Below are 24,791 nucleotides of genomic sequence, written 5' to 3'. Positions count from 1 at the left end.
GGGATAGAAAATACAACCAGCAGACTGATTGTTCCGGCTCCTCTAATGGTCTAGCAGTCTCGGGCATTTTCGAAATTTCAATTCAAGGTGTAAGGTTTGCCACTATTCAAAACCTTCCGAGATATTCGGAAGTTATTGACTGGTCTACGGAACAGCTCAGCTGGTGGGAAAAAGACCAATATTCGAGCCTTAAACTTTGAACACGAAGTGTGCACACACCCATTAATTACTAGCAACCCCTCCTGTCTTATGCCACTCTGGGTCCCCTGACTGAGTATCCCAGAGAGATCACTGCTTAGTCCTCTCTACTCACCCAGCCAGCAGCAGAGGGCAGAGGGCTGAGTTTTTCTCAAGAGAGTGGCAGTGTTGGCTGCCGAGGGCTCCTTTAAAGGGCTGTTTGAGTCCTCTGGCTAATGTCCCACGTCTCTAGTTACAGATTCTATTCTGGAAGGCCAATTTCCCGCAGACAAAGGGCCCTGCTGTCTGGAGACAGTGACATCCAAGAGTGGGTAGAGAAGGAAATAAAGTTGTCAGAGAACTAGACACGATGAGTCGCTTCCTTCTCCCTCCTCATCCACAAACGGGGTCTCCACCCTGGACCTCCAGGGACATCGCAAACCAAGGCTCAGCTCGGCAGATGTAGAGACATCAGTCTAAAACCCCACTTCTGCCCTCCACTGTGAACTCCCCGTTTCCCACCATACAAACACTACCTCATCCTGGTTTCTGTCTCCCTCTTAGGCTCTCTCAGGCATGACATTTTTAATGTTTACTATGTATAAACATCTGGTACTGTAAAGAACAGGATGGGCCAGGCCCAGGAAGATCAAAGGAAGACAGAATACCAAAAGAAAACAGAAGCAAGGCACTAGCCACCCTCCTCTCTGTACAGTCCCGGTATCTGAGCGTTTAAGGGACAGTGACAGCCCTGTGGGCAGCAGGGCTGCCGGGATCACAGTGGCCTTGAGGGGAATCTCACACATTACAAGGTGAGCTTAGCCATCTGTCAGCTGGGAAGCTACCGTGGGAGGGAGAAACGCGCGGAGGGAGGACTGGGCAGACCAAATAGGAAGCTGCTCATGGAGCACAGCAGCAAACACTCATGACACCAAATCCTGTATGTGATATAGAATGCAAGGGCCAGTGTGGTCATAATCCCTCTCAAATAGCCTCGAACAGTCACACCGATGACAGAGGAAAGAGAGAGAGAGAGAGAGAGAGAGAGGCCAAAACTAAAGGCCCTTCAGCTGCTGCTAAAAATAAAATACAAAGTGTAAGCACATTTCTTACATAAAATCTTTTACAAGCTAGGAGGAAAACACTTAAAAAGAGTCTTCTACCTTATACAATAAAAGAGTAATTTCCATTTCTTATTTGTATGAAAGAGAAAAGGATTTTTTTTAACTACAAATTTTACGATTTAATCATATAAAAAAAAAAAGGAAAGGAGTTTGAGGGTTCATCATATCTCTTTAGGTGAGCTGCAAAGTAGCCAAACCTGACTGTAAAAGGTATGACTGTGGGTGCAAAATGTCCCCAACACCAGTCCCCCCCAGTTAAGGCAGGTGGACAAATGTCCCCAACTCCAGCCCCCCCCCAGTTAAGGCAGGTGGACAAATGTCCCCAACTCCAGCCCCCGCCTCCTCAGTTAAGGCAGGTGGAGAGAGGTCAGAAGCAAAGGAGGGAGGTGAAGGAGGAGAGCAGTCAGGATGCAGGACAAGCTAGCAAGGTTGTCAGCAATGCCTATTGTCAGGGGCAGCGCTTCCCTTCTCTGTCCCAGGAACACAGAGAGAGAAAGCGAGTGGCCATAGAGTCTGGAGCCTGAACAAGAGGACAGCGGTCCATCATTCCCCATGGATTCATCCAACAGGGGACACATGCTTAAGGGGATTTCCCAGTGGCGAATATTTTATAGGTTTCCAATTTTAAAAAGGAAGGAAAGGGAGAAGATAAGGCATCAGCTAGAAAGACTGGGGGGTGGGGTCCCCAGGTCCTGGGGACTCTCCTGTTCCAAAGGCCAACAGAAGACTTTGCTTGTTGGAAGGGGTCATGGGATTTCTTTACTACGGTCAGCAGGGAGCTTCAGCAAGCTAATAAATACTATTTACAAATAGGGAGGGGAGGCCAGGGAGACAGTGTGACTGTCCAGTGGGGATACAGGCTGTGTGTGTAGTGTGTGTGTGTGTGTGTGTGGGGGGGGGTATCCTACAAGCAACACAGTGGGCAGGGTGGCCTGGAGGAGAAGAGCCTGACGCCTTCAGGAATTGCACTTGCGGCCTGAAAATATGATGGGAGTCCTGTCTGCCTGTGCAGGCATCCAATGAAGGTTCCAGAGTACAGAATGGAGAGAGAGGCTGGAATGGCATTCAGGCACTCTCAGTGGAGACAGGGCCACACTGGAGTCCTGGTGAGCAAGGGAGGTCAGTAGACGGTGCTTCGCCACTCCCTGGTGTGCTGGTGGCAAATCTGTGGCCAGAGTCTGGGGTGTCAGCTGAACATAAGTCATGCAAGTCTTCTTCAGCGGGGTCACACCTCACAGGGAAGGATCGTGCAGTATCTTCTTGATACCAGTGGAAGCAAGGCTGATCCTCCCACCCCTACCTCACCCCTAAAATACTCTTCTATGGCGGCAGTAAGAGAAACGGATGGAGAGGTTGCCAGCTCCTTTCCGTAGAGCCATGGGGTCAGGCAAGAAGAAACTCCTAGGCTGGTCTCCCATCCCAAGCCACGAGCACTAGTCCACATCCTCCTCAAGGTCCAGGGGTGACGGGGAAGCTTATGGACGAGACAGTTTGGGGGCGCACAGCTGGAGTCGGGAGGCGAGAAGGCTGGCGGCGGCGCCCTAGAAGGTGGCGTTCACTCGCCGCTCGAGCTCCACGACTTGGAGCGTCTCATTCCCTTCCAGTTTGCTGCCGGCCCTGCGAAGGCATCGCATGGAGAACGAAGTATTAGCCACTAGATTCTGCTAACATTCTCAGACTTTGTAGCACGGTTCAGTCACACCTTTGTGGGCTGGCCCTGGTAACGTCTTTTAAACCCCTAGTGTTATTCTTTGCTCCCCCAAATCTCCCACTGGTCACATGCTCACCTCTACATCCCCCCCGTCCCCTTATCTGGGCCCAGAGGAGACCCATGGTTCTTAGAGGCTGACTTATTTTAAACTGCTTTCAAAGTTGCTACCTGTTAACTAATGGCCTCAATGCCGTAAGTTATGGGAAGGAGAGTGGAGAAGGATAAGGGCTGACACCCGCTCTAGGATTAAGAATCTTGACAAGGATTCTTTTAATGACTCAACTTAAAATAACCCAAAATATATACCGCGAAATAGATACATGATCCAAGTCTCCCAGCATTATGATGGGAGCCAGGAAGGCTTTATGATTTGAGAGACATTGCGGTAGCCTGAGAGAGCTAAATGGGGCTTCTACACACTGAGCTAGGAGAGCAGACAGCTACGAGCCATGTTATCCGACAGCTCGGTCCCCCAGGGCTTTCCAGTGCTGGCGCCAGGTTCTCTCCATAATGGGAATAAAGTTGAGGCTGTACATCTTGGGATACTTAGAAGGTTCGTTACGATAACACATAAGGGTGGTGGTGAGTACTTTTAAGTGTTAAACACATGCATGTCATGTATACATACAAAAGTACCTATGATTATGAACTCTACCGCACAGAGTTAGGAAAGAAGTGAAGAATCCGAAGTGAAATCTTTGCTACGGACCCCGAAGCAGCCCTGCTTCTGGGCCATCTAGGAATGCAGATTAGCTAATGCATCAGTTTTAGCACACATCACCCAGAGGGTACACACGTGCTTCCTGTGCTGACCAGAGCCCCAGGTATCCCCACGCACAATAGCAATACCTTGAGATCGCATCAGCCATTATGTTTTCAAAAGATTCCCCACCCGCTAGATGTGGGAGAGAAACATGCGTGCAGAATTGGAGCCGCAAATGGATGATTTTCAATGGGGAAGACATACAGTGTTTCATCAGCACTGCCCTCAATGTAAGCATATAATGTACACAGGTGAGCATCCCCAATCCCAAACTGCTCTAAGTACAAAAACTTTCTTACCTAACATAGATAAATTGCACGTTTAGACTTGGGTCTCATGCCCAGGACACTTCATTATGTATATGCAAATATTCCAACACCTGGAATATTCTATTCTAAGTACCTTGTGGTCCCAAGCATTTCACACATAGGGTGGTCCCTTTGCAGTCACAGCTGATTGCCCTGCACTGACATGTAAATCGTTGATTGTACGGATACCCAGCATAACATTCTCTTCCTCTCTAGTTAGAAGGAAACTGAAGAACTGGATCAAAGGTGCCTTTGCAGAACAAGCTCTCTGATGTCACCAGGCTTTTTTTTTTTTTTTTTTTTTTTTTTTTGAGACAGGATCTCATGTAGCCCAGGCTAACTAACCAGGAACTCACTATGAAGTTGAGGCTGGCCTTGAATCACTGACTGAGGACTCACATCCCCTCCTTCTCTGCAGGGCCAGGGCTGCCAGCTCTGAACTGACGCCTGGATACTGGATTAGCTCAACCTAGACCTTTTCTCTGTTAACAGCCATCAGCAGACTCTCCCTGGTGCCAATGCCTTAAATGGATCCCGAGAGAGCTCCGGGAGAGTAGACGCCCTCCCACTGAGGCTGAGTCACACTCCACCACAAGGTCTGCGCCTACGGGACTCACAGGTGCTGCTGCAGCGCCAACAGCACTGACTTCTCCAGGCTGGTCTCATTGGAGATGATGAAGTGGGGGAGATCCACCTCTGGCAGGGCCTCCAGCCCGGATGCCCTGAGCAGGGAGGAGCCTCTGTCCCAGCCCCCAAGCTCTCCGGCGGAGGCCGGGCTGGACGACTCCTCCAGGGGAGAATGTTCCTCATAGATTAGCAGGTTCCTGGATCTCACTGGAGAAAGAGCAACAGATATCAGAAGAATAGCATAGGAGGCCCACCCGTGCCCTTTACTCTCAATGCCCAAGGCCAGTGGCATATGACAACATGTTCCCATCCTCTGGGGTGGAGAGGGCCAGCTGGGTTGGGCTTTCTGGAATGGCTTCAGGTTTCAGAGTTTATGCAGCAAAAATGATACCAATTATACAGGCTGGAAGGACAGCATAAAGGCAAACAACTGCAAAACCACCTGCCCCCTCACTGCCTTCAAGAAAAATGCCTCTCATCCCTGCCCATAACTGTCTCGGGGGAAAAGAGTTCGTGGGAAACGTGGGTCAAACACTTGGAGTCGTCAAAGCCCAGACAAACAAGGAAGCATCCCCAGAAAGCAGGTCTTAGAGTCTGCAGAGATAGCCCAAAGCTGAGCCCACAAGTCGGAGGCAGACAACCCCTGTTTCATTATAGGGACCGTCACACAGATGACTCTGTAGCCATTTCCTAGACATAGAAACTGTGTGCCCATTAGCTTCCAAAATTTAGAGCTGTTTCCCTCAGAAAAAAAGTTCCCAAACAGCCAGTGAAATTATCTTAATGGAATGTCATTTTATCGTGCATCTGGCTGGGATATACCTAACTGCTGAAAAGCACAGACTTTGCGAGGATGGCAAAATTGTCCCTTCCTCAAATTCTGTGTCTCCTAACTCTGTGTGTGTTGTCACTAACACAGCTGTGCCTCTCTGTGTATACTCCTTTTTTGTTATCCCTCTGTTTTCTAAATACTCAAAAGACATCTTTGGTCAAGGGGCGGACAGTATGTGCTGCCAACGTGAACACCAGAGCCTCCGACTTCTCTAAGTCTTGGGCATGGGACAGGCCAATTCTTTAATTCTGCTGCGAACTCCTACTGCAGTGGCATGTAATTCCGCTCAGGGAGTCAGAGGTACAAGAGTGATCCTGGGATGTCAGAAATGTTAAATGTCCTCCCTACTCTCTAGTCTATCAAGAGTCAAATCCCCTCACATCTGAACCCAAAGTTGGGGGGGGGTGTGTGTCAGGCTTTCCTGGTGCCACACAAGGGTGTCCAGTGATCACTCCCAGAACATCCCACCTGCGAACAGAGATGCTCCACTTTTACACATTGGGCTTTCACACGAGATTCCTTGCAGAAAGCTGGGAAAGCCAACTGCAGGCAAACAGAACAAGCTGCAGACTTACCCACGGAGGCTGTGTATGGCTCCGACAGGCGATGCTGGCTGGGCAGAGCCATCTTGGTGGCTGAGGGATAGGGCCCATAGCCTTGAAAGAAGCTGCCAAATGCAACAGCAAAGCACAGCACAACGACCTGTAGATGAGGACAGAATGTGGGGAGCTATAGACCCCAGACTGTGGGGAGCAGACTCTCAGGGACAAGCCACTGGGAGCACTGGGAGAGAGAACACCCCTCTGCCAGGGGACAGACCATACCCTTAGTCCTGTCCCTGCAACGGCATGCAGAGGGGAAGCCTTGGGACAGAATGTATGATCCCTCTGGCTTCATTCACTCTTAGCATTTTCAAGGTAGGGGAGTCTGGACATAGGGGGCTGGCCGGAGGGAGTCCCTCTGAGAAACTCACCATGAGGCAGGTGCCAGTCTGCGTGCCGGCTAACTTGCAGGTTCGAGAGACCTTCCCCATCACCAGAGCCTGAAGCTTCTGAAGTTGCTGAAGGAGAGTCCTGCCAAGGTGACAAACGAAAGCCAGGAAGGGGCATGCATGTGAGATAGCAATGCTCCGAACGACCTCCTGCAGAAGTCATGGAGGCTTGGCATCTGCATCTGAGCTGGGTCCAGAGGGGCTGCTTTTCTCGGGGAAAGATACTGCCTGAGGACCACACCTGCTGATGCCATCTCTACAGAGCCCTCTGGAGCTTCAGATACAGCCTTGATGACAGCACCACAGCCTGTCCTGTTCTTTAGCTGCTCTGGGGAAGAGAGGAGCCCCCAAATAACCCCGACTGGCAGAAGCTTGTTTGTCAGTTAATGAGAAAGAAAAGACACACTGATTGAATGGTCACCATACTTTAAAGTTTCTGTGTCCCCTCTAGGTTCATATGTTTGAAGTGAACATGCAATACGATGTTAATAGACAGGGGTCTGGGGGAGGTGGTCAGATCCTGACAGTGGAATCTTCATAACAAGATCAGTACCCATATAAGGGGCTGAAAGTAGATGTCTTCACTTTCACTACACGAGAACACAGCGAGGAGCTACCTTCTTTTTATGCACCAGAAGGCAGCCCTCGTCAGACACCAAATCTGCCAGCACCTTGATCTTGGCTGCCTCGGCCTCCGGAACAGTAAGAAATAAATTTCTGTTGTTTCTAAGCCGCTCCATTTATGGTATTGTGCTACAGCAGCCTGAACAAACCAGGGCAGTGGTGATTGCAATGAGACTCATTTCACCAGGAGATGCACTGAGCTCTAAAAACCAAACCATGAGAAGGAACAAAAAAACAAAGACCAGCAGAGAACAATTGAAGGAGTGGCCAGAGGTGGTGGCTGTGACTGGAAATGGCCAGTGCATCGTTGAGAAACAAGTGTCCAGGGCACACCGCAAACGGAGGGAGAAGGAGAAGGGGAGAGAGAGAATGGGGGACAGGATTTTTACTCCCCAGACAGGACAGGAGATGAGTACAGCAATACATGCTCCGCATACAATCAAGATGTAGTCAGAGATCTTCCCTGCAAATCCTAAACCAAGAACGGCAAGACGTAGCAGGGCTCTGGCAGGGGTTAGGGTGTCCCCCAGGAATTCGGTGTGACTATCAGGAAGCCCAGGAGCCCCTCCTCACCCTTATCTCCTCTGCACAATGCCAGAGTACACGACCAAGTGGAAAGGTTTTATGAGAAAAATGAGGTCTCCTGGGTATCAAAGATTTTCAGAAAAATGCACACCATAATGTCATGTGTCAGGCAAGAACAATTCTAGAATTTCCTTCAGGGCTTCTTCCCATCATAGCTATCCCCACAAATGGCTTTCCGGTGCTGGAAGCACTGGCAGGCTTTCCTAAGGTCTGCTGCCCTGGCCAGTATCAAAGGCTCAAACTCTCTTAGTTTAAACAAATCAAGTGCAGGCTTGCTTTAAGGGTGGTTTTGCCTTCTGCCGTATAAGTAGTGGTGGGATTGGTCAATGAATTGGAACAGCCCTCAGCACACATAGTAGAAGCTTTTTGGACTCAAAAGAAGATTCCCCCTATGGTCCCATCTACTTTTTTTCTTTGTGGAATAATCTCAAGATAGTGAAATAATACTGACTACAGAAGACTATTGTATTTAATCATATTTTCATTTTGGCTATATAAAAGCATAGCCAGATGTGGTTAGACACGACCCGTGTTCATTTATCAAAGTAGGATACGTTTTAAAAGCACACTGCATGTTGTCAAAGGTTGAGAAATACTGATTTTATACATCTTTTTAAAATTCTACTCTAAAAGTTTATCCCCAAGAGTTCCCATGCTGTAGAACCTTTCTTCTGTCATTAAATTTATTCTCTCTTCTACCAAAATGTCCTCAGAACACCTCTGCATGGCCCAAGAGCACAAAGCCCCACCACAGCATCAAATACTGAGGGATTTACTGCCTGGCCACCGGCTGAGTAGGGCTCCTTCTACAGACGAGATTCTGCAAGCCACGGCATGTGTGGGATAGACTGTTATCTGTAATGCCGGCCCCCAGTTCTAGCAAGTCCTGGGGCGTATATACAGGCAAATCCACAGACAGATACATCTTCTGAGGCATCAACTCCTAAGGTCTTGGCTGCCTGCTAACCTACAGCAGAGACCTCACTGTTTCCAGTGTCAGCTGAAGCTGGGCGGTGGTGGCGCACGCCTTTAATCCCAGCACTTGGGAGGCAGAGGCAGGCGGATCTCTGTGAGTTCGAGACCAGCCTGGTCTACAAGAACTAGTTCCAGGACAGGCTCCAAAGCCACAGAAAAACCCTGTCTCGAAAAACCAAAACAAAACAAAAAAAAAAACAAAAACAAACAAATAAATCTTGCTATACAGAGAAATACTTTCTCAAAAAAAAAAAAAAAATCCAGTGTCGGCTGACGCTCACTTGAGCACTCTTGAGTCAGCACGCAAACTCAGCTGTCCTCTGCACAGGGGTAGGTGTCCTCTTGCCATCCAGCCTTCAGCTAGACAGACCCTTCCCAGCTGGACCAATGCCATCTAATTTGCTCCAATGTCCTCTAGTGTTTTGGAAGCAAAACTGTCCGGGCTATTTTTTTTCCCCAACAATAATCCCTGTTTACCATCAAACATTCTACATTTCCTCTCCACCCACCACATGGTCCTTGCCCAGCGTCCATAGTTTTTAAAATTTTATTAACTGATTAATTAATTCATTTCTTCCCAGCCTGGTCACAGCCCCTCTTCCCTCTCCCCAGGCCCTCCCCTCAACTTCCTTCCTGGCGCCCCCATCCACCCCCTCTCACCTCTCCCCAAAAAAGGGCAGTCCATCATCATCCAACCCTGGTACACCAAGCCACAGCAAGACCAAGCGCCTACCCCCACCAAGGCTGGACGAAGCAACCCAGCAGGAGGACGGGTCCCAAAGAGGGACAACAGAGTCAGAGACAGCCATTGCCCCTCTGTTAGGAGTCCCACAAGGAGACCACAACTGCAACCTATGTTCAGAGGGTCTGGGTCAGTGCCCTGCAAGCTCTCCGGTTACCAGTTCAGTCTTTCCATATTCATGGGAACTGTTGAGAGAAGAGATTTCCCAGGACATCAGAAATGCCCCTCCCTTCCAGTTTCTAGATGAGATTACTGGGGTTAGTGTCCCCTTCCCTAAGACAAACATTCTCTCTGACAAAGAACTTCTAGCAAGGCAGATATACCTAAAGTCCCTTGTAGAATAAATGTCACAGGTTCCAAGCCAGACCTCCACTCCAACCCTCCCGGTTACAGGTGCCAAATGCTGGAATTTCGGGGGAATCATTGAAGCCTGGCTGGAGAAAGCTGACTGCAGGGGCTTCACTTGGCGCCCATCAGCTCATCCTTTCCAGACTCAGAGACGACCCCACACCGAGTCAGCTGGAAAGGAAACAGTCATTTAATGGGTCCTGATTCCTCACGGTTTATAAGCCAGATCTTTAAGATGAGCAAACACGCAGTCTCAAATACACAATTTTAGTCTGGCGTCCTGGCAGAATGCGACAGCTTGATGACGTGCGGTTTGCTGCTGCTTTTCCTGCTGGAGTTGGTGAAGGTGAAATGAAATGATGACGTGTGTGTGCACGTGCACACACGTGTGTATGCACAGCACCCCAGAGGCCCTGCCGGTCGGCACCCCTGCAGCATCCTGTCAGTGAAAATCAGAATAACTCATCCACCTTAAGCCTTCACGTATGTTCCTGTGAGCCAGCACAGTCTGGGGAATTCATATAGAATCCTACAAAACCACCATTTTCACCCTAAGAAAGTGAACAGTGAGTGAGTTTAGGGGCTGAGCATGCTGCAGTGATAAGCAGCTGCCACAGAGGACTGTAACTAGCCAGCCCCTGGGCCAGTGTGCCAACCACCTGATTCCACAGCCTGCAGACCTTCTAATATGTATAGCAAGTCCCTTACTCAACAACCTAATGCGATTCACAGTAAAGTACTTCTTAATTACACTCTCTTAACATCCAGTCACATTAACGGGACAGTAATGTGACTGAGCACTGTTTGCACTGCGACATAAAATGTCACTATTACAGACGACCACACACAGGAGAACTGCAGCAAAACCCAGGCGACAATAAAGGGCTATGGTAAGAGTCAGTCCAATGGCAGTGAGGTGTGTACCAGCTAACACTCAGTTAATAATGACACAAATACATGTGTAGGATACATGTTTATATGTGAGTATACGTGTATGTTATTGTGTGCTTTTGTGTACCTGTGTGTACATGTGTATATGATGTGTGTACATGTATATATATATGTAATGTGAATATATGTGAGAACAGGTATGTATACATATTTGTGTGTATACATGTGTATATGTATATACATATGTGTGTATGTATCAGTGTACTTGTGTGTAATATGTGTCTTTGTGCTCACATGAACATATGTATACATGTGTACATGCATGGGTATATATGTGCATGTGTGTCTACGTGGATACAAGTGTGCATATGTGTGTATACCTATGCATATGCATAAGTATATGTATGTATATTTCTGCATATGGATGTTTATACCTATGTGTACATGTGTGTACGTGTATATGTACATGTATATGGTATGTGCATATGTTATATGTGTATAAGTGTGTATATTTATACGCATGTGTATATGTGTGTATATATGTACATTTGTATGCATATATGTGTGCATGTGTATATATGTACATGTGCATGTATGTATGTATGTACATGTGCATGTATGTGTGTAATAAAAGCAAAAAGGGGACCAGGAGAGGGGAGAGAGAGACTGGACCACGGAAGGCAGACGGAGAACAGCAGTGAAGAGAACAAACAAGAAGCAGGTACAATGAGAAACATGAGAATGCCATGATGGAACCTTACTTTAAAACACTCATAAACAGCACAGGAAAATAACCCCTTATGGAACTGCTATATGTGTGTTCAAGATAATACAAGTGATGGGCGGGGAGGCTGCGATGAGCCCTGCACAGGTTTTGGTGCTGGGAATTCAAACCCAGGATTTATTTGTTTATTTATATTATTTATTTATTTAGATAAATGGAAGTGATGAGACCTCTTCTGTCAGACGCCAAGTGGATGGATCGCTCTAGTGCTGCTGAGCGGTGCACGGATGGCCGGACAGGAAGGCTGGCTCTGAGCGCGGGGGAGCCCGAGTTTAGACCTCACCATGATAACTCAGAGCCTCTAACCAAGTTACTTAAGCTGTGTGCTTCAGCAGCTAAGCAAAGCTAGTTCTGTAACCACATCAGCTAGCAGGATCACGGAAGAATCACTCTGCCTGGGGAATCTGGTTTGCTGAAGCAATGCATCTCTGAAAAGCACTTGTCTCTTCACAGCTGGCAGATGAGGCAAGCGCCCTTCTCTGGAAAGCCTCAGAATAGAAATAATATTCTGAGGTGATGTGGGGCGTCCAATAGCGCCACCAGGACAGATGTCACCATCTACAGCACTCAAAACTTGAATGATAACAGCCACTCAACCAGCCTGACGGACTTGATGTAAGAAAGATCAGATGAAAGAGATGCTGCTTCAGAACAAGAGTTATGAAAAACGGCTAGAAGACCCCAGCAGTCCTCCAAAGGGCCATACGCATTTCCCCATATTACTGTATTTTGAATCATCACGGAGTAAGGCCAATTATGGCTTAATGAATTCTTGGGCTTCTGGGATCAAGGTCTTAATTTAGAGGGAGAAACACTTAACATACATTCTTATCTGGGCCAACAGATTTTCCACAACTTGTTAAATTGGACTGCTCTATGTTTGATTGACAATGTAGATAGATTCTTGTCCTATGCTGAAATGTAACAATAAATTTAGTGGCTCTCTTCATACATATGCTTGCAAAAGAGCACCAAAGGGAGCTACATCCTTGTCGCAAATAAAGCTTCACCCTGTGTCCTGCACAGCCCATCAAAGAAAAACATTCAAAGTCTATGAGTACGAGATGCAATCTTACAGATGCAATGTCGCAGTCTCCAGAAAACATCAATGATCTGGTTTGTTGTCTTTCTATTTGGCCTAATTTAGTTTCCCGCTATATTCTTTATTTCCAAGATGGAGAGAAAGCAACAGAAAGATTACAAAAAAGTATGAACGATTACAGCTAGCATGGGTAAGCCTTTGAACAGTCGAGAAATTCATTTCCCATTCAAGTCAGAAACAAGAAAAAAGAATAAACAGATGGATCCCAGTCACAGAGTGGAGAGTCACCAATACCTTGTCTGTGGACACACCTTCCATTAGATCTCATATCATACCTTACTAGAAACATGCTGTGTGTGTGTGTGTGTGTGTGTGTGTGTGTGTGTGAAAGAGAGAGAGAGACAGAAACAGAGAGAGAGACAGAGAGAGAAAGTACATGTGTATGAGCCACTCTCTAGGTGAATCAGCCTTCTTTAGAAGACAATGAAACTTCTTTCCTTCCTTCCTTCCTTCCTTCCTTCCTTCCTTCCTTCCTTCCTTCCTTCCTTCCTTCTTTCCTTCCCTCCCTCCCTCCCTCCCTCTCTCCCTCTCTCCCTCCTTCCTTTCCATTCTTATGAGTACATAGAGCAATACTCTCCAGATGCTGAATTATAAACCTTTACTGAGACATGAGATCAGCTGTGTTATAACTGGTGTATCATTTTAATGAAATGAAATCAAAGAGAAAATACAGTATTGAAGAGCAACTGACAGTGACTAATAATAATGAATAAAAGACGTACATTAGTTACAGCACATATACATATATATATATTGTGTTATGTCTGCTGTAGTTAATATTAAATGTGAAGTGATTTTCAAAAGAAAAAGTCTCAGTGTAACTTAACCAGTTCACACACACACACACACACACACACACACACACACACGATACCAGTGCAGCAAATCAGGGTCTCAGTGGAAAAGATAAGCACTCATGTCCCTTTGGAGCAAACCCCACCACATTCCTCCTAGTGTGGCCCTGCCCACATTGCCTCTGTGCAGTCATACAAAGCCAGTGTCTGGCAAGTTCTGAGCTCCTGGGAGTCCCAAGGCCCAAATACCTATCCTGTTGGGTGGCAGAATGGAATATTAACAATTAGGAATTCCATCAAGGTCTTTCAGAAGGAGCATGAACTATCTCAACACCTTAAAGAGTGACAGCTACAAAGGACAGCGACAGCTAGCACTCTTAAACTTTAATTCCTGCTATTTATATTGTTTTGCTTTCTGACAGTCATTTATGGGACTCCGGCCTAAACAAAAAAGAGGAAGTGGTGTATGGGGGGGGGTAAGTATTGTTGTCTCCTTTATCCGAGTGAATTATTTTTTAAAAAATTTTATTTTTATTTTATGTGTATGGATATTTTGCTTCTATGTATCTATGTGCATCACATATATACAATGCCTGTGGAGGCCAGAGAGGACTTTGGATCCCCTGAAATTGGAGTTATAGACAGTTGTGAGCCATCATGTGGGTGCTGGGAATCAAACCTGTGTCCCCTGGAAGAGCAGCCATTGTTCTTAATTACTGCGTCACCTCTGCAGCCTTCTTCCTGAGGGACTGATTTCTATTTATAGGGCATTTATTTTAAAGTACCAGAAAGCATTTCTGAATTACCACATCAGCTACTGCCCTAGGAACACACAAAAGAGAATTTTAAAATATTTACCAGGTCTGTGTAGTTTCTAAACTCACTACTAAGGCACACTAAAATCTCTTTTGAACTCTCCAGGGGTTCTATGGTAGAGCTTTCCACACCTCTTTGAAGTCTGTGATATTTCCATATGAAAAGGAAACACACTGCATACAACAGAGGGTATATACAGGAGATATAAAAAGTGAATTAAACCAAGATGAAATTCTAGAGAAATGTAATATGGGTAATTTCTCTGTCCTCTGTGGCTCCTCTGTATATGGCAGAGGGTGGGCTCAGCCAATAATCTGTCCAAAAGAGATGAGATGAACTCGCACAGAGAAGACACGGTAGTGTGTAGGGGGTGGTGTATACAAAGACAGTGCAAACTAACACAGATTTGTAGGCTCAACAGACAGCCCAGGAGGGCTAGGACACAGGCAAAGCTCAGCAGACTTAACTGGGAAGAGCTGCAGTGGGAACCCTTACTCGGGGTCTAAAGACCAAGAAAAGCAGACTAAGAGAGGACGTGGTAAGAGAAAGCTCCAAGAGTGAAATGGGTCCATTTTTCACTGCCGATCAAATACACACCCCAACTACTGTGCTCTCAGGAAAGGCTTTCCTCATGCCACTCCAAGCTGGCTCGACTCTGTCTAGAAGACACTATCAATAATGGCCCCTTGCAGTTTCCTCTCTACTACGTTTGACTTTGGGACTCGTGGATTCCCCAGATGTCTCCACTCCAACATCTTAAACCTGGACTGAGCCTGCTTCCCTTGGTTTTCTAACCCTGGCTCTACCCCACAGCATAGCACAGCACAGAAAGGCCTGTACTCTCTGGTATCGTGAAGAGACATCAGAAGTATAACCGTCCATCTTCAATGTCAACTTGACTAGATTTAGACTTGCTTAGGAGACACACCTCGAGGAATATCGGGAAGTCTTTCCAGAGAGGTTTAACCAAAGTGAGAAGATCCACCCTGAGTGTGCACGGTCCCAGCCCATGAGCTGCAGTCCAAGACCGAATGAAAAGTAGGAAGGGAGGAAGCCAGCAGAGGGCCACCAGGCACGGACGGTGTGACCAATTGCCTCACCCTCCCACCATGACTTCATGTTAGACTGTTGCTTCCGACCATGAGCCAAAATAAACCCTCCTTTCTCACAAAGTTCCTGTCAGATATTTTGTGACAACCAAGGAAGGGACTGTTTCAGGACGGGAGCAGGTGCCGCTCTCTGGGCAAGTCTGTCCGCCCTTCCACACGGGCCCGTTCCCCCAGGACTGAAAGGTCTGTCCGCCCTTTCACACGGGCCCCTTTCCGGGTCCCATTAGCAAAGCTGGCAGCCTAGAGGGACGGAGTAATATCTACCACTGGGCAGAAAAGCAGGCTTCTTTGCAACTTGCTACAGAAATAGGGAGTCCTCAAGCCCGTGACCTTCTTAGCCTTAGCCGCTGGGAGGGCAGTGTCCACCCCTGGGCCTTTTCTGGAAGGGAAGTAATACAAATATGTCACCAGTCACACTGCCTGCTATGCTGAGCACAACAAAGGCCTCTGTCTTAGACTCCAGAATCTCAGGTCGTCTATAGTCAGGTCAAGTGAAACCCCAGGCCTGACCCTTCAGGAACATTCTCACTCCCCGCTCCTTCTTCCTACCCCTCACACCTGTTTCAGTTCCCACCACACACACAACCTTCACAAGGGACTATCTCTGGTACTCCGTCAGCCTCAGGGGTCCATGGGTCCCCTTGTCTACCCTTCAGAGAACAGACTCGAAGCAGAAGTCCATGTAGACCCTGGAAATGAGTTAAGAACATCTGAACAAAAAAATTCCAGGATCCTGGGTACCAGCACGGAGTGTGAGCTCTGGGGAGACACAGCCTTATGGTCTTGCTGACCGTTCATCCCATGGAGAAGGTGTGGCTCGGGAGAAGAGGAAAGCCGGCATCCTCTAAAGTGGAGGCTCTCTTGGCCAGGTTTGTCCCACGCTGGGTAGAGGGAGAGGGCGGCAGTATTGTGGCACTTGGAGGCACATCAGATTAGGGTGAGAGTCAAGGGGCTGAATTCCGGTGCCCTTACTACTTTCCGCTACTTTTATGACTTCAGCCTTACTGTGCCTTACAGTGACTGGCAGGGAAACAAGTTCTCCAAGATGCATTTTAAGACCAAGTTCCTAAGAATCTGAAAATTGAGGCAGGAAGAGAGGGAGCTCATAGGCTTTTAGAGGCAGAACAAAGCAAGTGAGGAATGGAATGGCACAAACTGAGCCGCAAACACCTTCTCGTGATGGGCTGGGTGGGATATGTGCATCACTTAGGCGAAGTGGCCACAGGGATAAAGAACAGGATGTTCTCGGGAGTGAGGCAAGGGTGGGTGGGGCCTTCCTGAGAGACCAGCGGTAAGCTCAGAGAAGCGGAGTCTCCAGCAGCCCCAACTGGCAAGGTTAAGTGCGAATGTACTTGCTGATGGAGCTTAGGAGGAAGGGTCCCCTGAGACACTGTCTCACTTCCCTCTTCGCTTCCTGGATGGCATGCAATTAGTGGGCCATCTTACTAAAGGAGGCATGAAGGTACATAAGCACCACGTGTCAGTTTTGGGGAGAGAGGAAACAGGGACACTACCCCCATGCCTGGCTGGCCCCCACCCAGGGTCTTGCGCTCAGAAAAGGGAGTCCTTTCCCCTAGACACCAACATGCCAGGAGTGTCTTGCTGAATTTGGTGCACACAGAGCCCAGATTGGCTCAGAACCCCAGGAGTATTCTTCACCTGGGTATCTTAGCTACGAGAGGCATTCTTTCCCTCTAGTGATGAAGTGCCCACTCCTGTGTCATGCATGTCCCATGAAATGGAGCCACTCCATGTCTCCCACCCGCTTCTTGTAACTGAGTCCCCATCAACATTTGTCTTCTGTTTCTACACCTGCCCAAAGGACAGCGAGGGGAGAAGTGTCAACAGTAGCAAAAACACAGCTGTGTGTGCATCCAGGCCAGGTCTGTGCTCAGTTCAAACACCGTGTGATGTGATGAAGAGTCCAGAGGCCTCCCCTGCCACCTGCTTCTCTGCAGCTAAGGTCAGGGCATGGGGCATCGGGATTACATCATAGTCGTTAGCAAGGGGAGGCCCTTGCAAGACACAGGAGGAGGGCAGAAGAGAAGAGGTGGGGTGGCAGGCCCCACCGGAGCCCATGCTTCAGCAAGAACAGCTCTTCTACATATTTGCCTTTTCAGCCAAAGTACATGAAATATGGGTCATGGATATGATGACCGGAGGAACTTCTGGGTAAAACTGTCTGTAGGAATATAGTATAAGGAATCAAATTCTAGACAACACCATCGCATCAAGGTTGTCCACTGGAAGCTAACTTTGAACCGAGAGAAAAGGAAGAGAGTAGCAGGGACTCACGAGGAAGCCACACGGAGGTTCTTAGCAGTCAAGGCTAGAAAAGTGTGGGGCTAGCCATCCAGAGAGGCTCCCTGTGAGAGAGTGAGAGAGCCTAGACAGAAACAGAAAACTACTATGGCACTGCTGATATACAGAATGATTCATTAAAAAGCCAAACTCAGAAAGAGGACTGGGAGCTGGGGAAGGAGGGAGAGGGTTGTCAGAGGCTTTGAGGTGGCAAGGTTCTGTGTACAGAAGGTCACTGCAATTGATGGCACGGGAGTAAGACTTCTGCTAATTCTTATGTTGACCTAAAGCATCCGCATGACAGAAAAAGAGAGATAACCACGTGTGTGTGTGTGTATGTGTGTGGTGTAATCTACTCCACTACGGTAACCATTTTACAATGTACACATATGTTGAGTGATGATGCTCAAAACTGTACAGCTTTAATCTGTCAGTTACAGCCTGGTAAAGCTAAAGACACAGCAAAACAAGCTAAACCCGTTCTCTGCTTTGACCAGTGCCAATATACTAGCCCTGACTGCAATCAGTGACAGCCACTGCCAGGGAAGGGCCAAACGCCAATGTCCTGAGCCAGAGTTCCAGATGAGGAACTATAGAAACATGTCCATGGAGAATGAATCCAGTGTATGTTGTTCAATAAAAAATTTTTAACAAAGAAATATGTACAATACAAACACATACATATAAATTATCCTAAGAAGTAATGATAGAGCCAAATCAAAAAATTCTGGTGTGTGTGTGTGTGTGTGTAGGCCAGAGGTGCCCCCCTTGCTGGACACAGAGTAGGCAAGGCTGACTGGCCAGTGAGCCCCAGCAAGCACTCTAGTCTAGAGTAACGTGTTTGCCACGCAAGCATGGAGAATTTGGATAGTCAGTATCCCTTTAAAAGATGGGTGTCATAGTGTGCTCTAGATACCCCAGCTCTGGTGTTTGGGGAGTAATGCAGAAGGGAGACAGGCAGATCCTGGGGACTCTCTGGGCAGCCAGTCTATAGAAATGGCAAGCTCCAGGTTCAGTAATAGAGTCTGTCTCAAAAAACAAGGTGGAGAGTGAGATACAAAGATAGGGACTTCAATAGCTAGCCACATGCATACACATGCATCGGGTCCTACAACATTATTAAATAAAAATACCCTGCTAGTAACTGAAGAAGAAATGACTGGTGTCTATAAAGCTGTTTCTAGCTCCCTTCCTCTAGGTAATTACTAGAAACTGCCGATAACCAGAAAACGAGTGTTTCCATACCTCCCGAGGAAGATGAGAGGACCCTAGGAGGAATTCATACCTAAACTCAAAACCAAAGCAAAGCAGCCCACAGTGAACACAGGACTGTCTAAAGGGCACCACAGGCATGCCAGACTTACGGAGGCCGTGGGATGATTGGCTGGGCTCTGCACTAAGCAAATACAGACTTGGAAGAGAATCTGCATGTTAAAGATAAGAAGACAAGCAATGAATGCCTACGCCGAGTTGAACCTTTTGATGTGTGGATACCTGAAGTCAACACACAAAAATTTAAAAAATGTTCAAGCCTGGATGTGGGGGTGCACACCTGTAATCTCAGCACTTAGAAGGTGAAAAGCATGGATACATTTTTAAACGTTCATGGCAATCAAGGAATAAACAAACAAAGTGTAGCCAGATGGAGAGGGGAGGAGACCCCCCCTCCTGAGGGCAGTAGGTTTGTGGGCCCTTTTTAGCAGGCTCCTTCTTGGTCCCCACACAGCCCTGTTGAGGCTTTGCTGCCCCCGTGTGGCCAGCAGGAGGTCTAACAGCCGAGCCTGACAGACACAAAATGAAAGAATAATGTTGATGGATTTCTTTCCTGGGCCTTCCCCAGCTCAGGGTCAAGTGACAGGCAGGAGACAGAACACTAAAGGAATGGCTAAGGTGGAGGATCCAGAGGACCAGAAAAGCCTGGGAGGAAGGTGGCGAGGGGGAGATGGAGACTCAGAAGATGGGGGTCAGAGACGAGCGGCAATGAAAACATAGTTTTAAGTATGAGGAAGTTCCACCAGGTTGGGGGTGATGTCACGGGCAGGTGGCGGGACTGATCCTGCCTCAGGCAGTCTGAAGACACAGGGGTCAGGCAGGTAAAGGGCACCTGACCCACTCTGTGAGTATCAGATAACCAAGAGAGGATCTAGTGGAGTCCCATTGAGACCAGTTCAACTCCTCAGACTACTGTTAAAGCAAAAAACCACAGAGACACAGGACACAGACTTCAAAGGCAAAGTCGCCGTTGAGAGCTCAAAGTCACTGCTGAAGAGATTTAGCCAGACCCCTTAGCCTTTGAAATTTTGTTATTAGGCATTAATGCTGAACTAATTAATATTATCTTAGCTAATTCGTATTTTCTTAGCTCCCAGTGAATTTTTCTGTTTTGTTTATGGAACCTGTAGTTATCACTAAGGGTAGCAGTACTCTCTGACCAACAAATGACATTTTCAGAACACAGGGAGGCACCATGCATGTCCAGGAACACACATTCTGAATCAAGCATGACATGCTTTATCCAATCCCAGTCCCTTGTGTGAGCCCGAGTTAAACCCAGTAGGGTCCTTCTGTATTGAAATCCACAGGGATAAATTGCTGAGTGGCACTGGGCAAACCACAGCCTTTCTGTGCCCCAGACCTCATCTGTGTAACGGGGATAATCTCATACCATCTCACAAGAATGAGCCAGTGTCTCCGATGTGCCTAAAAGGGTAACTGGCATAAAAAATGTCAATAGAATTAAGGACAATAAAGCAACTGAGAGCCACAGCTAATTTTTCAAAATGGGACTGAAATGTAAGTCATTAGATTTTGAAAACAGGCTTTCAAAACCATGAGTCTCTTTTTAAAGTAATAAACGCGATGGTCGCTGTGTTTAACTGACACTAAATCCCCGTGCCTCCTCATCCACCCCTGAAACCAAGTAGTATTTTCAGGAGAATCAGACTTAGGGGCTCCATCCTGCTCCAAGCCCTCCCAACATTTCCTTATTCATTTCTGTTCTGTGACATTCGGGACTGAACCTGGGGCTCCGTGCATTCTAGGGCAGGCATTCTAGGACTGGGCTATACTCACGGCCCATTCTCTTTTCGGTTCCTTATAACTGTCCACGTTTGATCATCCTCCCTACCAGTCCTTCAAAAGGAAGGAACACGCATGTGGTATGTGTACATGTGGATTTGTGTATACACCTGTGTGTATGTGAGGAGCCCATGAAGCAGAACCGCTGGGTGGTGCCCAGCTCCTTGAATATCCAAGGCACAGCCCCATTTATAGCAGAATCCCCCTTCCCTCCTGCTCACTGGACATAGCCCAGGACAAAGGTCCTCCCACCTTCTGCTGGCCACACTCACCTATTGGTGTTCTCCAACACCTCTACCTTCTTCCGAAGTTCCAAGTTCTCAGTTGAACAAGACTCCACCCTGAAGGGAGAGAGCCAAGACACATAGTCACTCTCCAGAGGGCAACTGCTCAGCCAGGAGCCAGGGTTGAGGTGATTGGCACCACAGAGAAAGAGGCAGGGGTGGTCACTGAGGAAGAGCTGAGACAGTCTGAGTGAAGGAAAGAATGAGGGTTCAGAGGGACAGCATGGCAGGCCAGGGCTCTCCTCAGGGAGGAGCACGGGGCGGACACAGAACCCCTGCTAGGCATCTCAATCTGGTTCCTCTTCTCTTCCTACAGCTCTCAATCATCCTTGCACTACAGGAAGGAGAGCCACCAGCAAGCTGCACTCCTGGCGAGGTCTGCTACAAAGCTTAGAGCTTGTGTGAAAGGTAGGACCAGAACCCAGGACAGTGAAGGGTTGGGAGCCCACGTGCCCAGAGAGGCAGAGAAGAGAGGGTCTCAGAAACAATCTTGGTTATAGATGCCTTTAGAACACAGTAAAACAATGGGACCTAAATCAGGTCACAGACACACTACTTCCCATAGAAACTTCTAGAACCAGTTAGAAGCTAGCCAGTGTCTTAGCGCACATGCACAAATGAGAAAGACTCAGTTATGCGTCTTCTAGAACCTTCTCCCTCTCTCAAAGTCACACCGACTTCCTAGAGATGGTAGAGATGGGGCTCAATTCACACTTTCCTCCGAGTCCTCAGGGCATACCAGGGCTTTCAAAAGAACAAAGGGTGTCTTCATGTATTTTTACAAAAAAAAAAAAAAAAAAAAAAAATTAAAAAAAATTTGCCTGCCCACGGCATGTATTACAGAGTAGAGGAAATACCAGAGTGTGATTTGTGTCATTCGAGGCCAACAGGACCTGGGTAAACAACTCTGCTCCTGTAGGCTGAAGCTGGGCGTCTCTGAGGAGTTTCAGGAATGTCAGTATCTAAGGATTGCTCAAGGAGCCTAGCAACAAGCATTCAAGATCAGGGTCAGAAAGCGGAGATTCACACGGCATAGTTCTAAGCAGGTCCTCCTACATGACCACTAGGGGGCAGGCAAACACTGCCGATGCACTGGGGGGGGGGGGGGATGGTGGCTGCCAAGCAGCCCCTCACCCTGCTTGGTGACTATTACCTAAAAAACCACAATCAGTCAGTGAGCGGGCTTACTTTTTCTCCAGGCTGTCCATGTATTCTTTCTTCTTTCGCCTGCTTTCCTGGGCAGAAATCTGTGAGATAAGGGGTAGGGGGTGAATTTCCATTTTTGTAAGTAAAACAGAGTGGATGGAACCCCGGAGGTCACCTGGACAACTCTCGTCTATTTATCACCAACTCTGTTTCTGGCTCAAACGGATCCTCCCAAACCCGCCAACAAACGCCTGGGTCACAGACTGATCATTGAAATAGCTCAGAAAGATGATGTCAGCTCTCTGGACCTCAGCTGGCTCGATTATATATAAAACCGGCCAAGTGGGCTTGGATGTGTATAAGCTGTCTGCTGGCCCTGTATGAGAGGACAGGGGTGTGACTCTGGTTCTCTCTCTGCCTTCCTTTCCTGCTCTTTGCCTGGGTCACAGGCCTGGGCCTCACCAGCCGCCTTCAGCTGCGGGGGCAGCAGTTGAGTTCAGACAGAGACCAGGTGGCTACTGAAGATTGTTTTTATCACAGGCCACAATGAAGGAAAACAAACCTTTAAGTAATCCAGCATAAAGGTACAGTTGTTTATAAATTACATATAGAGCAACTAGAAAAAAAATATTATAGACATCATAAAAATCGGAAGACTCGAATTTTTAAAAAGACACATAAAGGGAGATTCTTGTATCTTTTCCTGCTTCTGAACAGGCTATCACACAACAAGGAGTACACAAGTATGAGAGTTCACACCCACGCTGGGCGGAGAGCTGGAAAGGATGGACAGATGGTGTCTATGCTCCTGGCCTGGCTCTGGGAAATCCCACTATGACTCTAGGGTGCAGGTGAGGGACTCTGGGGTACAGGTGAGGGCTCAGTTCTTGTCAGTCACAGCTCACCTTATTCTTGATTTTCCTCCGGATTTTCTTCAGAGCCTTCTCCTCAGATTTTGTCAGGGGCAGCTTGGTAGGAATAGGATAGCCTTCAGCAATCAAGGTCCTCTTCTCTTCCTCTGTCAGGACCAGTGGGCCAGATCCCTGCAGCTTCTGTGCAGACAAAGGGGGCAGAGAAGGGTCAGACAGGAGTGGCTGGAAACTGACCTCAACATAGAGCGCAGAGAACCCGTCACAATGGCTCCCTAATGGTGGGTGCTCTGAAGTAAAAGATAAGAGAGATGTGCCTTTATGGGAGATTTATTTATTTACTTATTTGTGTGTGGCATGTGTAGCATGTGCTGTGTGTGTGTGTGTGGTGCATGCATATGTGTGCCCATGTATGAGTATGTGTGTGTGCCCATGCATGCACAAATGGAGGCCAGAACAGGACATGGGGCATCTTCTAAACTGTAGTGAGACAGGGTCTCTCACCGAACCAGAAGTTTGATGTTTTCACCTACGCTGGCTAGGCAGTGAGTGCTCAGTATCGATCTGTCCCAAGCCCCAGTGCTAATGTCATACACACAGGCAGCCTTGCCTGGCTGTTTTTATGTGGGTGCTTATGATTCAAACTCAAGTCCTCCCGCTTGCAGGGCCAGTGCTCTCGTCCCCTGAATCACCTCCCCAGCCTCCCAAGTGGGAGTTTTCAACCCAAGAGCCCTCAAACAAAGTGCTCCCATGAATCACCTCCCCAGCCTCCCAAGTGGGAGTTTTCAACCCAAGAGCCCTCAAACAAAGTGCTCCCATGAATCACCTCCCCATCCTCCCAAGTGGGGGTTTTCAACCCAAGAGCCCTAAAACAAAGGGAAGGCTGAAGAGGCCTCCATCCACCGTTTCCCGGGAAACACCCCATATCGAGCACACACAAAGTAACAGGATAGAATTTGTACCCCATATCTCTGTAGGCTTAGGGGTAATGGAAAACTCCCTCAGAGCTCGGCTTCATTCACGACTTGTATTGTTCTCCTGCTGAAGGGCTAATTTTATAACCGGTTCCTTCCACACCACAGTAGCTCTTCCCTTCGGTTTACAGCTAACAGGCCTGGAGCCCCAGAGATTCGCCAGCAGGCATCTTTCATGGAAGTTCAGGCTTCCAGAGTCCTGTGCTACCCGTTAGCAATGAAGATGAGAACCACAAGTCCTCGCATTTAGCCCAGGACACAATGACGTGTTTATGTTAGTCATACAAGCTGACTCACTGGCGTTAATCTCCATGCTCCCTGTCACTGGAGCAGGGGTGGGGGAAGACTGAAAACAAACCCCATCTCTGAAGTGGCTCGGGATCAAGACTTAGGGCTGAAGCGTTATCCGTGAAATCTGGAGAGCAGTTCAGTGCTAAGCTGTGATGTTGACTGGAGGAGCATTCAACTTCTGGAGAGGGAGAACCCGCGTGAGTTCACAGCAGGAGAGATAAGACAGGAAGGCTGCTTTCTGGAGAAGTGGTTCCTTCTGAGGATGGGGTGGGGACGCATACTGAGCAAAGCGAAGGGCAGTGCTCTACTTAGAAAAGTAACAGGAGATGCCTCTGCCCAGGGCAGGTGGGCTCATGGGGCCGGGGCAGCGAAGGGCGACCTGTTTAATACAAGCAGAACTTTCAGGGCCCCACAGGGTGCCTAGCAGGAAACACTGCCTGGCTGCTAGCAAGAGTATAGGGATAGGGGCCTCCCCCACAGAATGTGCAAAACAGGTAAATCCTGGAAGGAAATGCAGGTCCAGAGGATGAAAATAATTCCAACAA

General features: G+C 47.9%; 1 protein-coding gene across 1 annotated transcript in view; it reads right to left on the bottom strand.

Moving 5' to 3' along the window:
* Nucleotides 1-1,601: 1,601 nt before the first annotated feature.
* Nucleotides 1,602-24,791, bottom strand: part of Creb3l2 (cAMP responsive element binding protein 3 like 2) — a 121,636-nt gene continuing 98,446 nt past the window's right edge. Inside the window, exons 6-12 of the mRNA XM_057777083.1 lie at nt 23,018-23,164; nt 22,155-22,213; nt 20,955-21,023; nt 6,516-6,615; nt 6,118-6,244; nt 4,701-4,917; nt 1,602-2,918 (exon numbers count right to left, since the gene is read on the bottom strand). Of these exons, the coding sequence (XP_057633066.1) occupies nt 2,843-2,918; nt 4,701-4,917; nt 6,118-6,244; nt 6,516-6,615; nt 20,955-21,023; nt 22,155-22,213; nt 23,018-23,164 (795 nt within the window). The 3' untranslated portion in view covers nt 1,602-2,842. The remainder of the gene's footprint in view (nt 2,919-4,700; nt 4,918-6,117; nt 6,245-6,515; nt 6,616-20,954; nt 21,024-22,154; nt 22,214-23,017; nt 23,165-24,791) is intronic.

Source organism: Chionomys nivalis, chromosome 1 (assembly GCF_950005125.1).
Source record: "Chionomys nivalis chromosome 1, mChiNiv1.1, whole genome shotgun sequence".
In the NCBI taxonomy this organism is placed as follows: domain Eukaryota; kingdom Metazoa; phylum Chordata; class Mammalia; order Rodentia; family Cricetidae; genus Chionomys; species Chionomys nivalis.
The sequence above is the reverse complement of the archived record's forward strand: the minus strand, read 5'-3'. Positions and strand labels throughout refer to the sequence as shown.